The following is a 19,170-nucleotide window of genomic DNA, read 5'->3' as shown; positions in this document are numbered from 1 at the left end:
GTAGCCCTCCGCTTACTGACGAGCTCTGGCCTTTTACTGGACATGAAGTGACAAAATGACCAGCGGAACCGCAATAGAGACAGAGGCGGTTGGTGATTCTCCGTTCCCTCTCCTTAGTCGAGATGCGGATACCTCCCAGCTGCATGGGCTCAGCACCCGAGCCGGCAGAGGAAGATGGTAGTGATGCGGAGAGGGAGGCGACGGAGAGCGCGAGCTCCTTTCCACGAGCTCGGTGACGAAGATCAACCCGTCGCTCAATGCGAATAGCGAGTTCAATCAAGGAATCCACGCTGGAAGGAACCTCCCGGGAGAGAATCTCATCCTTTACCTCTGCGCGGAAACCCTCCAGAAGACGAGCGAGCAAGGCCGGCTCGTTCCAGCCACTGGAGACAGCAAGAGTGCGAAACTCAATAGAGTAGTCTGTTATGGATCGATTGCCTTGACATAGGGAAGACAGGGCCCTGGAAGCCTCCTCCCCAAAAACAGATCGATCAAAAACCCGTATCATCTCCTCCTTAAAGTCTTGATACTGGTTAGTACACTCAGCCCTTGCCTCCCAGATTGCCGTGCCCCACTCACGAGCCCGTCCAATAAGGAGAGATATGACGTAGGCGACACGAGCAGTGCTCCTGGAGTAAGTGTTGGGCTGGAGAGAAAACACAATATCACACTGGGTGAGGAACGAGCGGCATTCAGTGGGCTCCCCAGAGTAACACGGCGGGTTATTGATTCTGGGCTCCGGAGATTCGAAAGCCCTGGAAGTGGCCGGTGGATCGAGGCGGAGATGGTGAACCTGTTCTGTGAGGTTGGAGACTTGGGTGGCCAGGGTCTCAACGGCATGTCGAGCAGCAGACACTTCCTGCTCGTGTCTGCCTAGCATCACTCCCTGGATCCCGACGGCTGAGTGGAGAGGATCCGAAGTCGCTGGGTCCATTCTTGGTCGGATTCTTCTGTTATGGGGTGAGTGAATGAGGACCCAAAAGCGAACTAACTTAAACAGAGCTTCTTTAATAACCAAACATAGGTAGGCTCAGATAGACCGGCAGATTCCGACAGGACAGGACAAGGTTACAGCAAACATGACGATAGTCTGGCTCAGGCATGAAACACAACAAACAAGAATCCGACAAGGACAGGAACAGAAACAGAGAGAGATATAGGGACCTAATCAGAGGGAAAAAGGGAACAGGTGGGAAACGGGGTGAATGGGTAGTTAGAGGAGACAAGGAACAGCTGGGGGAAAGCGGGGGAGAAAAGGTAACCTAACAACGACCAGCAGAGGGAGACAGGGTGAAGGGAAAGGACAGAGACAAGACACAACATGACAGTACATGACACTTTCTTCAAGATGTCCACCATTTTTCTTGTACCCAAGGAAGCAAAGGTATTTGCTGTTGTTTAAGAATGTTTACATATTTTTCCTTTACTCAACTCATATGTATATACTGTATTCTATCCTACTGTATTTAGTCAATGCCACTCCGACATTGCTCATCCTAATATTAATATATTCCTTAATTGCATTCTTCTACTTTTAGATTGTGTGTATTGTTGTGAATTGTTAGATATTACTACATACTTGGAGCCAGACACACAAGCATTTTACTATACCCGCAATAGCATCTGCTAAACATGTGTATGTGACCAATAACATCTGCTAAACATGTGTATATGACCAATAACATCTGCTAAACATGTGTATATGACCAATGACATCTGCTAAACATGTGTATATGACAAATACAATTTGATTTGACTGACAGCAATCAAAATACAACAATCACAATTTAATTTGCTTCTAAACATGGAATTACACGTGGTATTAAACATGGTATTAAACATGGTATTAAACCTAGCATTAAACATGGTAATAAACATGGTATTAAACCTGGTATTAAACCTGGTATTAAACCTAGCATTAAACATGGTAATAAACATGGTATTAAACCTAGCATTAAACATGGTAATAAACATGGTATTAAACCTGGTATTAAACATGGTATAAAACCTAGTATTAAACATGGAATTACACGTGGTATTAAACCTGGTATTAAACATGGTATAAAACCTAGTATTAAACATGGTAATAAACATGGTATTAAACCTGGTATTAAACCTAGTATTAAACGTGGTATTAAACGTGGTATTAAACATGGTAATAGACATGGTATTAAACCTGGTATTAAACCTGGTATTAAACCTGGTATTAAACGTGGTATTAAACCTAGCATTAAACATGGTAAAAAAAAACTGGTATTAAACATGTTATTAAACCTAGTATTAAACATGGTATTAAACGTGGTATTAAACATGGTATTAAACGTGGTATTAGACATGGTATTACACCTAGTATTAAACATGGTTTTAAACCTAGTAATAAACCTGGTATTAAACATGGTATTAAACATGGTATTAAACATGGTATTAAACCTGGTATTAAACATGGTATTAAACATGGTATTAAACCTAGTATTAAACCTGGTATTAAACCTGGTATTAAACCTAGTATTAAACATGGTATTAAACATGGTATTAAACCTAGTATTAAACATGGTATTAAACCTAGTATTAAACATGGTATTAAACATGGTATTAAACCTAGTATTAAACCTGGTATTAAACCTAGTATTCAACCTGATATTAAACCTGGTAATAAACCTGGTATTAAACATGGTATTAAACATGGTATTACACATGTTATTAAACCTAGTATTAAACCTGGTATTAAACGTGGTATTAAACATGGTATTAAACCTGGTATTAAACCTGGTATTAAACATGGTATTAAACATGGTATTAAACATGGTATTAAACACGGTATTAAACGTGGTATTAAACATGGTATTAAACCTAGTATTAAACATGGTATTAAACCTGGTATTAAACCTAGTATTAAACCTGGTATTAAACCTGGTATTAAACCTAGTATTAAACCTAGTATTAAACATGGTATTAAACATGGTATTAAACCTAGTATTAAACATGGTATTAAACCTGGTATTAAACCTGGTATTAAACGTGGTATTAAACCTAGCATTAAACATGGTAAAAAAAACTGGTATTAAACATGGTATTAAACCTAGTATTAAACATGGTATTAAACGTGGTATTAAACATGGTATTAAACGTGGTATTAAACATGGTATTAAACATGGTATTAAACCTAGTATTAAACATGGTATTAAACCTAGTATTAAACCTGGTATTAAACCTGGTATTAAACCTAGTATTAAACCTAGTATTAAACATGGTATTAAACATGGTATTAAACCTGGTATTAAACATGGTATTAAACCTAGTATTAAACATGGTATTAAACCTGGTATTAAACCTGGTATTAAACCTGGTATTAAACCTAGTATTAAACCTGGTATTAAACCTGGTATTAAACCTAGTATTAAACCTAGTATTAAACATGGTATTAAACATGGTATTAAACATGGTATTAAACCTAGTATTAAACATGGTATTAAACATGGTATTAAACCTAGTATTAAACATGGTATTAAACCTAGTATTAAACATGGTATTAAACCTAGTATTAAACATGGCATTAAACATGGTATTAAACCTAGTATTAAACGTGGTATTAAACGTGGTATTAAACATGGTATTAAACCTAGTATTAAACATGGTATTAAACGTGGTATTAAAGGGATATGATATAAACACCTCAAATAGTCTTGAGGAATGCAATCATTATCTGCAAATGGATAATATGAATGGAAAATAGATCCAGTGAAATGCTCCAGTTATCATGAGGTAAAGAATACTACAATATCTAGTATGAAAGTGATGTCTAGTACAGTGACTCCTCCCCCTGGACTTTGATGTCCGTCTGCTACTCCTGTACAGACTACTGCTATTGTTGGTGTTGTTTACAGTGTTGTTATTTAAAGTGAGAACTCCTCCCCACTGGACTGTGATGTCAGTCTGCTGCTCCTGTACAGAACACTGCTGTTGTTGTTGTTATTGACAACGGTAACACCATGACAACAACCCTTCAACATTCTCTTCAGGTGGTTCCGGAACTTGACCCCAACGAACACGTAGAACAAAGGGTTGAGACAGCAGTAGGAGAACGCCAGCAGCCTGGTCACATAGAAGGAGTAGTCCAACGTGGTGCTGGTGACACACTCGTTCCATTGTGTTGTGGATGAATCAGCACCGCCGCCATCTTGACTCTTATACACCAGCGTCCTGAGGAAGATGACCACATTGTACGGCGCCCAGCCCACAAAGAAAACCAGGACCAGGCCGAAGACCAGCCTGGCGGTCCTCTGGCTCCTCCTGTCTCCTCCGTTCCTCTGGCGTCTAACTCTAACCCTGGGTCTCAGGAGGCGGACTAGAATCTGACTGTAACAGACACACACCACTAATAATGTTACTATGAACAGGATGTTCTGCTGGTAGACCCCCCACAGCCTCCAGCTGACATCTGCAACCTCACAGTACCGCTGTTCACCACTAGGGGCGTTAGAGTCACTAGGCCCATCAGGGTTGTTAGGGTCCAGAGGGCCTTTAAGATCAGTAGAATCAGTGATGATGAACTTGGTAAAGATGAGAGCTGGCATAGCAGCTAACAGACTGACGGTCCAGACGACCAATGATACGACAGCGCTCCAGGTGCCCTGAGAGTGGGAGGGGCCTGACACCAGGTAAGACAGGGGGTGGAGCACGGCCAGGTAACGATGCAGCGTCATTAGGATGAGGAAGATGCCACTGCTGTAGTAGCCAGCATAGAACAGGAAGCTAACCGCCTTACACGTGAGGTCACCGTAGCTCCAGCCAATCAGGTGATAGGAGACCCAGAAGGGGAGGCCGCAGGTGAACACCAGGTCAGACAACGCCAGGTTCATCATGAACGCATTTGTCAGTGACCGAAGATGCTCGTACCTGGGAAAGAAGCAGAGACACAACACTATTTTAAACACCCTGAAACCCTGACGAAGACTACAGTAATAGTCCTAACTTGTAACCCTGATGAAGACTACAGTAATAGTCCTACCCTATAACCCTGATGAAGACTACAGTAATAGTCCTACCCTATAACACTGATGAAGACTACAGTAATAGTCCTACTCTGTAACCCTGATGAAGACAACAGTAATAGTCCTAACTTGTAACCCTGATGAAGACAACAGTAATAGTCCTAACTTGTAACCCTGATGAAGACTACAGTAATAGTCCTACCCTGTAACCCTGATGAAGACTACAGTAAGAGTTATGGTTTAAACTAGGCTCTCCAACCCTTTTCCAAGAGAGATACCCTTCTGTAGGTTTTCACTCCTACCCTGTTACTGGAGAGATACCATCCTGGAGGTTTTAACTCCAACCCTGTTCCTGGAGAGATACCCTCCTGTAGGTTTTAACTTCAACCCTGTTCCTGGAGAGATATCCTCCTGTAGGTTTTAACTCCAACCCTGTTCCTGGAGAGATACCCTCCTGTAGGTTTTAACTCCAACCCTGTTCCTGGAGAGATACCCTCCTGTAGGTTTTAACTCCAATCCTGTTCTTGGAGAGATACCATCCTGGAGGTTTTAACTCCAACCCTGTTCCTGGAGAGATACTCTCCTGTAGGTTTTTGCTCCAACCCTATTCCTGGAGAGATACTCTCCTGTAGGTTTTCGCTCCAACCCCAGTTGTAACTAACCTGGTTCAGTTTTCAACCAAATAATTATAAGAATCCGGTGTGCTAGATTAGGATTGGAGTGAAAACCTACAGGATGGTAGTTCTCCAGGAACTGGGTTAGAGCGCCCTGAACTAGGCTATTAGGCAGTGAGGAAGACCCCACTCCTTCAGATAACACAGACCACTGAGGAAGACTCCACTCCTTCAGATAACACAGACCCCTGAGAAGACCCCACTCCTTCAGGTAACACAGACCACTGAGGAAGACCCCACTCCTTCAGATTAGCACAATACTTTCTCCATCCTGTCACTAGTTACCTCGCTCTCTCAAAACAAGATGCATGATAAGAGCAGCAAGCCAAGTTAAAATGAGGAAGATTTTCATGATCTATTTCTCATCATCAGACTGTCCTACCTGGCCAGAATCACCAGCACCAGCAGGTTACCCACAAGGCTTAGCACAATGACCACGGAGAGGACCATGGGTGTGACGAGGGCTCCGAACCTGACCACGTCTGTCTTGGAGCAGCGTTCATCCCCGTACTCTTCGTCATAGTCGGCGCTGCCGTAGAAATCAGTGGTGACATTGGTTCCATTGCCGTAATTGGGGGTAGTAGGTCTCAATCCTTCTTCTACAGTGCTATACATGTTCCCTGTAGGAAACCTCTGAAATTGAAAAAGTCTTAATGAGTGAGATTCCTATAAGGGGAAAACGGTTCAACTATACCCAGTAACAATGACATCCTGAAATACTAATAAATATACCATTATATTTGACCTACAATGGTATCAGTTCCTGTTTTACTAGCTCCTCGTCTAAGTCAGTCAATCTGGTTTACTAAACAATATATCTCCATGAGCGACACAATCATATCTGTGATAAAGTGTTACAAGCTGAAGTGAACAGTAATCATGTTCAAATATACTGAACAAAAATAGAAACGCAACCCGCAACAATTTCAAAGATTTTACTGAGTTACCATTCATATCAGGGGCATAACTTTTACTGGGGATGGGGGGTCAAGTCCCACGTTCTGAAATGGCATTTTTGTCCCCCCCAGTTTGAATAACTGGGTTGGTCTAACTAGTCCAACCCAACCACAGTCCTATCCACTACCTCAAGGACTGGTCCAACCCAACCACAGTCCTATCCACTACCTCAAGGACTGGTCCAACCCAACCACAGTCCTATCCACTACCTCAAGGACTGGTCCAACCACAGTGCTACCCACTACCACAAGGACTGATCCAACCCAACCACAGTCCTACCCACTACCTCAAGGACTGGTCCAACCCAACCACAGTCCTATCCACTACCTCAAGGACTGGTCCAACCCAACCGCAGTCCTACCCACTACCTCAAGGACTGGTCCAACCCAACCACAGTCCTATCCACTACCTCAAGGACTGGTCCAACCCAACCGCAGTCCTACCCACTACCTCAAGGACTGGTCCAACCCAACCACAGTCCTATCCACTACCTCAAGGACTGGTCCAACCCAACCGCAGTCCTACCCACTACCTCAAGGACTGGTCCAACCCAACCACAGTCCTATCCACTACCTCAAGGACTGGTCCAACCCAACCGCAGTCCTACCCACTACCACAAGGACTGGTCCAACCCAACCACAGTCCTATCCACTACCTCAAGGACTGGTCCAACCACAGTCCTACCCACTACCACAAGGACTGGTCCAACCCAACCACAGTCCTACCCACTACCTCAAGGACTGGTCCAACCCAACCACAGTCCTATCCACTACCTCAAGGACTGGTCCAACCCAACCACAGTCCTACCCACTACCTCAAGGACTGGTCCAACCACAGTCCTATCCACTACCACAAGGACTGGTCCAACCCAACCACAGTCCTACCCACTACCTCAAGGACTGGTCCAACCCAACCGCAGTCCTACCCACTACCTCAAGGACTGGTCCAACCCAACCACAGTCCTATCCACTACCTCAAGGACTGGTCCAACCCAACCGCAGTCCTACCCACTACCACAAGGACTGGTCCAACCCAACCACAGTCCTATCCACTACCTCAAGGACTGGTCCAACCACAGTCCTACCCACTAGCACAAGGACTGGCCCAACCCGACCGCAGTCCTACCCACTACCTCAAGGACTGGTCCAACCCAACCGCAGTCCTACCCACTACCTCAAGGACTGGTCCAACCACAGTCCTACCCACTACCTCAAGGACTGGTCCAACCACAGTCCTACCCACTACCACAAGGACTGGTCCAACCCAACCACAGTCCTACCCACTACCTCAAGGACTGGTCCAGCCGCAGTCCTACCCACTACCTCAAGGACTGGTCCAACCCAACCACAGTCCTACCCACTACCACATGGACTGGTCCAACCCCAGTCCTATCGACTACCTCAAGGACTGGTCCAACCCAACCACAGTCCTACCCACAACCTCAAGGACTAGTCCAACCCAACCACAGTCCTATACACTACCTGAAGGACTGGTCCAAAACAACCACAGTCCTACCCACTACCTCAAGGACTGGTCCAACCCAACCACAGTCCTACCACTACCTCAAGGACTGGTCCAACCACAGTCCTATCCACTACCTCAAGGACTGGTCCAACCCAACCCCAGTCCTATCCACTACCTCAAGGACTGGTCCAACCCAACCACAGTCCTATCCACTACCTCAAGGACGGGTCCAACCACAGTCCTACCCACTACCACAAGGACTGGTCCAACCCAACCGCAGTCCTACCCACTACCACAAGGACTGGTCCAACCACAGTCCTATCCACTACCTCAAGGACTGGTCCAACCCAACCCCAGTCCTATCCACTACCTCAAGGACAGGTCCAACCCAACCACAGTCCTACCCACTACCTCAAGGACTAGTCCAACCCAACCACAGTCCTATCCACTACCTCAAGGACTCGTCCAACCCAACCGCAGGCCTACCCACTACCTCAAGGACTGGTCCAACCCAACCACAGTCCTATCCACCACCTCAAGGACTGGTCCAACCCAACCACAGTCCTACCCACTACCACAAGGACTGGTCCAACCCAACCACAGTCCTATCCACTACCTCAAGGACTGGTCCAACCACAGTCCTACCCACTAGCACAAGGACTGGCCCAACCCGACCACAGTCCTACGCACTACCTCAAGGACTAGTCCAACCCAACCACAGTCCTATCCACTAACTCAAGGACTCGTCCAACCCAACCGCAGGCCTACCCACTACCTCAAGGACTGGTCCAACCCAACCACAGTCCTATCCACTACCTCAAGGACTGGTCCAACCCAACCACAGTCCTACCCACTACCACAAGGACTGGTCCAACCCAACCACAGTCCTATCCACTACCTCAAGGACTGGTCCAACCACAGTCCTACCCACTAGCACAAGGACTGGCCCAACCCGACCGCAGTCCTACCCACTACCTCAAGGACTGGTCCAACCCAACCGCAGTCCTACCCACTACCTCAAGGACTGGTCCAACCACAGTCCTACCCACTACCTCAAGGACTGGTCCAACCACAGTCCTACCCACTACCACAAGGACTGGTCCAACCCAACCACAGTCCTACCCACTACCTCAAGGACTGGTCCAGCCGCAGTCCTACCCACTACCTCAAGGACTGGTCCAACCCAACCACAGTCCTACCCACTACCACATGGACTGGTCCAACCCCAGTCCTATCGACTACCTCAAGGACTGGTCCAACCCAACCACAGTCCTACCCACAACCTCAAGGACTAGTCCAACCCAACCACAGTCCTATACACTACCTGAAGGACTGGTCCAAAACAACCACAGTCCTACCCACTACCTCAAGGACTGGTCCAACCCAACCACAGTCCTACCACTACCTCAAGGACTGGTCCAACCACAGTCCTATCCACTACCTCAAGGACTGGTCCAACCCAACCCCAGTCCTATCCACTACCTCAAGGACTGGTCCAACCCAACCACAGTCCTATCCACTACCTCAAGGACGGGTCCAACCACAGTCCTACCCACTACCACAAGGACTGGTCCAACCCAACCGCAGTCCTACCCACTACCACAAGGACTGGTCCAACCACAGTCCTATCCACTACCTCAAGGACTGGTCCAACCCAACCCCAGTCCTATCCACTACCTCAAGGACTGGTCCAACCCAACCACAGTCCTACCCACTACCTCAAGGACTAGTCCAACCCAACCACAGTCCTATCCACTACCTCAAGGACTCGTCCAACCCAACCGCAGGCCTACCCACTACCTCAAGGACTGGTCCAACCCAACCACAGTCCTATCCACCACCTCAAGGACTGGTCCAACCCAACCACAGTCCTACCCACTACCACAAGGACTGGTCCAACCCAACCACAGTCCTATCCACTACCTCAAGGACTGGTCCAACCACAGTCCTACCCACTAGCACAAGGACTGGCCCAACCCGACCACAGTCCTACGCACTACCTCAAGGACTAGTCCAACCCAACCACAGTCCTATCCACTAACTCAAGGACTCGTCCAACCCAACCGCAGGCCTACCCACTACCTCAAGGACTGGTCCAACCCAACCACAGTCCTATCCACTACCTCAAGGACTGGTCCAACCCAACCACAGTCCTACCCACTACCACAAGGACTGGTCCAACCCAACCACAGTCCTATCCACTACCTCAAGGACTGGTCCAACCACAGTCCTACCCACTAGCACAAGGACTGGCCCAACCCGACCACAGTCCTACCCACTACCTCAAGGCCTGGTCCAACCCAACCGCAGTCCTACCCACTACCACAAGAACTGGTCCAACCCAACCACAGTCCTATCCACTACCTCAAGGACTGGTCCAACCACAGTCCTACCCACTACCACAAGGACTGGCCCAACCCAACCACAGTCCTACCCACTACCTCAAGGACGGGTCCAACCCAACCACAGTCCTATCCACTACCTCAAGGACTGGTCCAACCCAACCACAGTCCTACCCACTACCTCAAGGACTGGTCCAACCACAGTCCTATCCACTACCACAAGGACTGGTCCAACCCAACCACAGTCCTACCCACTACCTCAAGGACTGGTCCAACCCAACCACAGTCCTATCCACTACCTCAAGGACTGGTCCAACCCAACCGCAGTCCTATCCACTACCTCAAGGACTGGTCCAACCCAACCGCAGTCCTACCCACTACCTCAAGGACTGGTCCAACCACAGTCCTACCCACTACCTCAAGGACTGGTCCAACCACAGTCCTACCCACTACCACAAGGACTGGTCCAACCCAACCACAGTCCTACCCACTACCACATGGACTGGTCCAACCCCAGTCCTATCGACTACCTCAAGGACTGGTCCAGCCGCAGTCCTACCCACTACCTCAAGGACTGGTCCAACCCAACCACAGTCCTACCCACTACCACATGGACTGGTCCAACCCCAGTCCTATCGACTACCTCAAGGACTGGTCCAACCCAACCACAGTCCTACCCACAACCTCAAGGACTAGTCCAACCCAACCACAGTCCTATACACTACCTGAAGGACTGGTCCAAAACAACCACAGTCCTACCCACTACCTCAAGGACTGGTCCAACCCAACCACAGTCCTATCCACTACCTCAAGGACGGGTCCAACCACAGTCCTACCCACTACCACAAGGACTGGTCCAACCCAACCGCAGTCCTACCCACTACCACAAGGACTGGTCCAACCACAGTCCTATCCACTACCTCAAGGACTGGTCCAACCCAACCCCAGTCCTATCCACTACCTCAAGGACTGGTCCAACCCAACCACAGTCCTACCCACTACCTCAAGGACTAGTCCAACCCAACCACAGTCCTATCCACTACCTCAAGGACTCGTCCAACCCAACCGCAGGCCTACCCACTACCTCAAGGACTGGTCCAACCCAACCACAGTCCTATCCACCACCTCAAGGACTGGTCCAACCCAACCACAGTCCTACCCACTACCACAAGGACTGGTCCAACCCAACCACAGTCCTATCCACTACCTCAAGGACTGGTCCAACCACAGTCCTACCCACTAGCACAAGGACTGGCCCAACCCGACCACAGTCCTACGCACTACCTCAAGGACTAGTCCAACCCAACCACAGTCCTATCCACTAACTCAAGGACTCGTCCAACCCAACCGCAGGCCTACCCACTACCTCAAGGACTGGTCCAACCCAACCACAGTCCTATCCACTACCTCAAGGACTGGTCCAACCACAGTCCTACCCACTAGCACAAGGACTGGCCCAACCCGACCACAGTCCTACCCACTACCTCAAGGCCTGGTCCAACCCAACCGCAGTCCTACCCACTACCACAAGAACTGGTCCAACCCAACCACAGTCCTATCCACTACCTCAAGGACTGGTCCAACCACAGTCCTACCCACTACCACAAGGACTGGCCCAACCCAACCACAGTCCTACCCACTACCTCAAGGACGGGTCCAACCCAACCACAGTCCTATCCACTACCTCAAGGACTGGTCCAACCCAACCACAGTCCTACCCACTACCTCAAGGACTGGTCCAACCACAGTCCTATCCACTACCACAAGGACTGGTCCAACCCAACCACAGTCCTACCCACTACCTCAAGGACTGGTCCAACCCAACCACAGTCCTATCCACTACCTCAAGGACTGGTCCAACCCAACCGCAGTCCTATCCACTACCTCAAGGACTGGTCCAACCCAACCGCAGTCCTACCCACTACCTCAAGGACTGGTCCAACCACAGTCCTACCCACTACCTCAAGGACTGGTCCAACCACAGTCCTACCCACTACCACAAGGACTGGTCCAACCCAACCACAGTCCTACCCACTACCACATGGACTGGTCCAACCCCAGTCCTATCGACTACCTCAAGGACTGGTCCAGCCGCAGTCCTACCCACTACCTCAAGGACTGGTCCAACCCAACCACAGTCCTACCCACTACCACATGGACTGGTCCAACCCCAGTCCTATCGACTACCTCAAGGACTGGTCCAACCCAACCACAGTCCTACCCACAACCTCAAGGACTAGTCCAACCCAACCACAGTCCTATACACTACCTGAAGGACTGGTCCAAAACAACCACAGTCCTACCCACTACCTCAAGGACTGGTCCAACCCAACCACAGTCCTATCCACTACCTCAAGGACGGGTCCAACCACAGTCCTACCCACTACCACAAGGACTGGTCCAACCCAACCGCAGTCCTACCCACTACCACAAGGACTGGTCCAACCACAGTCCTATCCACTACCTCAAGGACTGGTCCAACCCAACCCCAGTCCTATCCACTACCTCAAGGACTGGTCCAACCCAACCACAGTCCTACCCACTACCTCAAGGACTAGTCCAACCCAACCACAGTCCTATCCACTACCTCAAGGACTCGTCCAACCCAACCGCAGGCCTACCCACTACCTCAAGGACTGGTCCAACCCAACCACAGTCCTATCCACCACCTCAAGGACTGGTCCAACCCAACCACAGTCCTACCCACTACCACAAGGACTGGTCCAACCCAACCACAGTCCTATCCACTACCTCAAGGACTGTTCCAACCACAGTCCTACCCACTAGCACAAGGACTGGCCCAACCCGACCACAGTCCTACGCACTACCTCAAGGACTAGTCCAACCCAACCACAGTCCTATCCACTAACTCAAGGACTCGTCCAACCCAACCGCAGGCCTACCCACTACCTCAAGGACTGGTCCAACCCAACCACAGTCCTATCCACTACCTCAAGGACTGGTCCAACCCAACCACAGTCCTACCCACTACCACAAGGACTGGTCCAACCCAACCACAGTCCTATCCACTACCTCAAGGACTGGTCCAACCACAGTCCTACCCACTAGCACAAGGACTGGCCCAACCCGACCACAGTCCTACCCACTACCTCAAGGCCTGGTCCAACCCAACCGCAGTCCTACCCACTACCACAAGAACTGGTCCAACCCAACCACAGTCCTATCCACTACCTCAAGGACTGGTCCAACCACAGTCCTACCCACTACCACAAGGACTGGCCCAACCCAACCACAGTCCTACCCACTACCTCAAGGACGGGTCCAACCCAACCACAGTCCTATCCACTACCTCAAGGACTGGTCCAACCCAACCACAGTCCTACCCACTACCTCAAGGACTGGTCCAACCACAGTCCTATCCACTACCACAAGGACTGGTCCAACCCAACCACAGTCCTACCCACTACCTCAAGGACTGGTCCAACCCAACCACAGTCCTATCCACTACCTCAAGGACTGGTCCAACCCAACCGCAGTCCTATCCACTACCTCAAGGACTGATCCAACCCAACCACAGTCCTATCCACTACCTCAAGGACTGGTCCAACCCAACCGCAGTCCTACCCACTACCACAAGGACTGGTCCAACCCAACCACAGTCCTATCCACTACCTCAAGGACTGGTCCAACCACAGTCCTACCCACTAGCACAAGGACTGGCCCAACCCGACCGCAGTCCTACCCACTACCTCAAGGACTGGTCCAACCCAACCGCAGTCCTACCCACTACCTCAAGGACTGGTCCAACCACAGTCCTACCCACTACCTCAAGGACTGGTCCAACCACAGTCCTACCCACTACCACAAGGACTGGTCCAACCCAACCACAGTCCTACCCACTACCACATGGACTGGTCCAACCCCAGTCCTATCGACTACCTCAAGGACTGGTCCAGCCGCAGTCCTACCCACTACCTCAAGGACTGGTCCAACCCAACCACAGTCCTACCCACTACCACATGGACTGGTCCAACCCCAGTCCTATCGACTACCTCAAGGACTGGTCCAACCCAACCACAGTCCTACCCACAACCTCAAGGACTAGTCCAACCCAACCACAGTCCTATACACTACCTGAAGGACTGGTCCAAAACAACCACAGTCCTACCCACTACCTCAAGGACTGGTCCAACCCAACCACAGTCTTACCACTACCTCAAGGACTGGTCCAACCACAGTCCTATCCACTACCTCAAGGACTGGTCCAACCCAACCCCAGTCCTATCCACTACCTCAAGGACTGGTCCAACCCAACCACAGTCCTATCCACTACCTCAAGGACGGGTCCAACCACAGTCCTACCCACTACCACAAGGACTGGTCCAACCCAACCGCAGTCCTACCCACTACCACAAGGACTGGTCCAACCACAGTCCTATCCACTACCTCAAGGACTGGTCCAACCCAACCCCAGTCCTATCCACTACCTCAAGGACTGGTCCAACCCAACCACAGTCCTACCCACTACCTCAAGGACTAGTCCAACCCAACCACAGTCCTATCCACTACCTCAAGGACTGGTCCAACCCAACCACAGTCCTATCCACCACCTCAAGGACTGGTCCAACCCAACCACAGTCCTACCCACTACCACAAGGACTGGTCCAACCCAACCACAGTCCTATCCACTACCTCAAGGACTGGTCCAACCACAGTCCTACCCACTAGCACAAGGACTGGCCCAACCCGACCACAGTCCTACCCACTACCTCAAGGACTAGTCCAACCCAACCACAGTCCTATCCACTAACTCAAGGACTCGTCCAACCCAAACGCAGGCCTACCCACTACCTCAAGGACTGGTCCAACCCAACCACAGTCCTATCCACTACCTCAAGGACTGGTCCAACCCAACCACAGTCCTACCCACTACCACAAGGACTGGTCCAACCCAACCACAGTCCTATCCACTAACTCAAGGACTCGTCCAACCCAAACGCAGGCCTACCCACTACCTCAAGGACTGGTCCAACCCAACCACAGTCCTATCCACTACCTCAAGGACTGGTCCAACCCAACCACAGTCCTACCCACTACCACAAGGACTGGTCCAACCCAACCACAGTCCTATCCACTACCTCAAGGACTGGTCCAACCACAGTCCTACCCACTACCACAAGGACTGGTCCAACCCAACCACAGTCCTACCCACTACCTCAAGGACTGGTCCAACCCAACCACAGTCCTATCCACTACCTCAAGGACGGGTCCAACCACAGTCCTACCCACTACCACAAGGACTGGTCCAACCCAACCGCAGTCCTACCCACTACCACAAGGACTGGTCCAACCACAGTCCTATCCACTACCTCAAGGACTGGTCCAACCCAACCCCAGTCCTATCCACTACCTCAAGGACTGGTCCAACCCAACCACAGTCCTACCCACTACCTCAAGGACTAGTCCAACCCAACCACAGTCCTATCCACTACCTCAAGGACTCGTCCAACCCAACCGCAGGCCTACCCACTACCTCAAGGACTGGTCCAACCCAACCACAGTCCTATCCACCACCTCAAGGACTGGTCCAACCCAACCACAGTCCTACCCACTACCACAAGGACTGGTCCAACCCAACCACAGTCCTATCCACTACCTCAAGGACTGGTCCAACCACAGTCCTACCCACTAGCACAAGGACTGGCCCAACCCGACCACAGTCCTACGCACTACCTCAAGGACTAGTCCAACCCAACCACAGTCCTATCCACTAACTCAAGGACTCGTCCAACCCAACCGCAGGCCTACCCACTACCTCAAGGACTGGTCCAACCCAACCACAGTCCTATCCACTACCTCAAGGACTGGTCCAACCCAACCACAGTCCTACCCACTACCACAAGGACTGGTCCAACCCAACCACAGTCCTATCCACTACCTCAAGGACTGGTCCAACCACAGTCCTACCCACTAGCACAAGGACTGGCCCAACCCGACCACAGTCCTACCCACTACCTCAAGGCCTGGTCCAACCCAACCGCAGTCCTACCCACTACCACAAGAACTGGTCCAACCCAACCACAGTCCTATCCACTACCTCAAGGACTGGTCCAACCACAGTCCTACCCACTACCACAAGGACTGGCCCAACCCAACCACAGTCCTACCCACTACCTCAAGGACGGGTCCAACCCAACCACAGTCCTATCCACTACCTCAAGGACTGGTCCAACCCAACCACAGTCCTACCCACTACCTCAAGGACTGGTCCAACCACAGTCCTATCCACTACCACAAGGACTGGTCCAACCCAACCACAGTCCTACCCACTACCTCAAGGACTGGTCCAACCCAACCACAGTCCTATCCACTACCTCAAGGACTGGTCCAACCCAACCGCAGTCCTATCCACTACCTCAAGGACTGATCCAACCCAACCACAGTCCTATCCACTACCTCAAGGACTGGTCCAACCCAACCGCAGTCCTACCCACTACCACAAGGACTGGTCCAACCCAACCACAGTCCTATCCACTACCTCAAGGACTGGTCCAACCACAGTCCTACCCACTAGCACAAGGACTGGCCCAACCCGACCGCAGTCCTACCCACTACCTCAAGGACTGGTCCAACCCAACCGCAGTCCTACCCACTACCTCAAGGACTGGTCCAACCACAGTCCTACCCACTACCTCAAGGACTGGTCCAACCACAGTCCTACCCACTACCACAAGGACTGGTCCAACCCAACCACAGTCCTACCCACTACCACATGGACTGTTCCAACCCCAGTCCTATCGACTACCTCAAGGACTGGTCCAGCCGCAGTCCTACCCACTACCTCAAGGACTGGTCCAACCCAACCACAGTCCTACCCACTACCACATGGACTGGTCCAACCCCAGTCCTATCGACTACCTCAAGGACTGGTCCAACCCAACCACAGTCCTACCCACAACCTCAAGGACTAGTCCAACCCAACCACAGTCCTATACACTACCTGAAGGACTGGTCCAAAACAACCACAGTCCTACCCACTACCTCAAGGACTGGTCCAACCCAACCACAGTCTTACCACTACCTCAAGGACTGGTCCAACCACAGTCCTATCCACTACCTCAAGGACTGGTCCAACCCAACCCCAGTCCTATCCACTACCTCAAGGACTGGTCCAACCCAACCACAGTCCTATCCACTACCTCAAAGACGGGTCCAACCACAGTCCTACCCACTACCACAAGGACTGGTCCAACCCAACCGCAGTCCTACCCACTACCACAAGGACTGGTCCAACCACAGTCCTATCCACTACCTCAAGGACTGGTCCAACCCAACCCCAGTCCTATCCACTACCTCAAGGACTGGTCCAACCCAACCACAGTCCTACCCACTACCTCAAGGACTAGTCCAACCCAACCACAGTCCTATCCACTACCTCAAGGACTCGTCCAACCCAACCGCAGGCCTACCCACTACCTCAAGGACTGGTCCAACCCAACCACAGTCCTATCCACCACCTCAAGGACTGGTCCAACCCAACCACAGTCCTACCCACTACCACAAGGACTGGTCCAACCCAACCACAGTCCTATCCACTACCTCAAGGACTGGTCCAACCACAGTCCTACCCACTAGCACAAGGACTGGCCCAACCCGACCACAGTCCTACCCACTACCTCAAGGACTAGTCCAACCCAACCACAGTCCTATCCACTAACTCAAGGACTCGTCCAACCCAAACGCAGGCCTACCCACTACCTCAAGGACTGGTCCAACCCAACCACAGTCCTATCCACTACCTCAAGGACTGGTCCAACCCAACCACAGTCCTACCCACTACCACAAGGACTGGTCCAACCCAACCACAGTCCTATCCACTACCTCAAGGACTGGTCCAACCACAGTCCTACCCACTACCACAAGGACTGGTCCAACCCAACCACAGTCCTACCCACTACCTCAAGGACTGGTCCAACCCAACCACAGTCCTATCCACTACCTCAAGGACTGGTCCAACCCAACCACAGTCCTACCCACTACCTCAAGGACTGGTCCAACCACAGTCCTATCCACTACCACAAGGACTGGTCCAACCCAACCACAGTCCTACCCACTACCTCAAGGACTGGTCCAACCCAACCACAGTCCTATCCACTACCTCAAGGACTGGTCCAACCCAACCGCAGTCCTATCCACTACCTCAAGGACTGGTCCAACCCAACCACAGTCCTATCCACTACCTCAAGGACTGGTCCAACCTAACCACAGTCCTATCCACTACCTCAAGGACTGGTCCAACCACAGTCCTACCCACTAGCACAAGGACTGGCCCAACCCGACCACAGTCCTACCCACTACCTCAAGGACTAGTCCAACCCAACCACAGTCCTATCCACTAACTCAAGGACTCGTCCAACCCAACCGCAGGCCTACCCACTACCTCAAGGACTGGTCCAACCCAACCACAGTCCTATCCACTACCTCAAGGACTGGTCCAACCCAACCACAGTCCTACCCACTACCACAAGGACTGGTCCAACCCAACCACAGTCCTATCCACTACCTCAAGGACTGGTCCAACCACAGTCCTACCCACTAGCACAAGGACTGGCCCAACCCGACCACAGTCCTACCCACTACCTCAAGGCCTGGTCCAACCCAACCGCAGTCCTACCCACTACCACAAGGACTGGTCCAACCCAACCACAGTCCTATCCACTACCTCAAGGACTGGTCCAACCACAGTCCTACCCACTACCACAAGGACTGGTCCAACCCAAC

The 19,170-nt window shown here is 50.8% G+C and overlaps 1 protein-coding gene across 1 annotated transcript in view; it reads right to left on the bottom strand.

The window, feature by feature from the left end:
- Window positions 1–1,318: 1,318 nt before the first annotated feature.
- LOC110530865 (chemokine XC receptor 1-like) overlaps window positions 1,319–19,170 on the bottom strand; it is a 40,718-nt gene continuing 22,866 nt past the window's right edge. Inside the window, exons 2-3 of the mRNA XM_036986791.2 lie at window positions 6,048–6,298; window positions 1,319–4,896 (exon numbers count right to left, since the gene is read on the bottom strand). Coding sequence (XP_036842686.2) covers window positions 3,894–4,896; window positions 6,048–6,298 — 1,254 coding nt within the window. The 3' untranslated portion in view covers window positions 1,319–3,893. The remainder of the gene's footprint in view (window positions 4,897–6,047; window positions 6,299–19,170) is intronic.

This window comes from Oncorhynchus mykiss, chromosome 8 (assembly GCF_057628025.1).
Source record: "Oncorhynchus mykiss isolate SJ-2025 chromosome 8, ASM5762802v1, whole genome shotgun sequence".
Lineage (NCBI taxonomy): Eukaryota > Metazoa > Chordata > Actinopteri > Salmoniformes > Salmonidae > Oncorhynchus > Oncorhynchus mykiss.
Note: the sequence above shows the minus strand (reverse complement) of the source record. Positions and strands in the feature narration are given on the sequence as shown.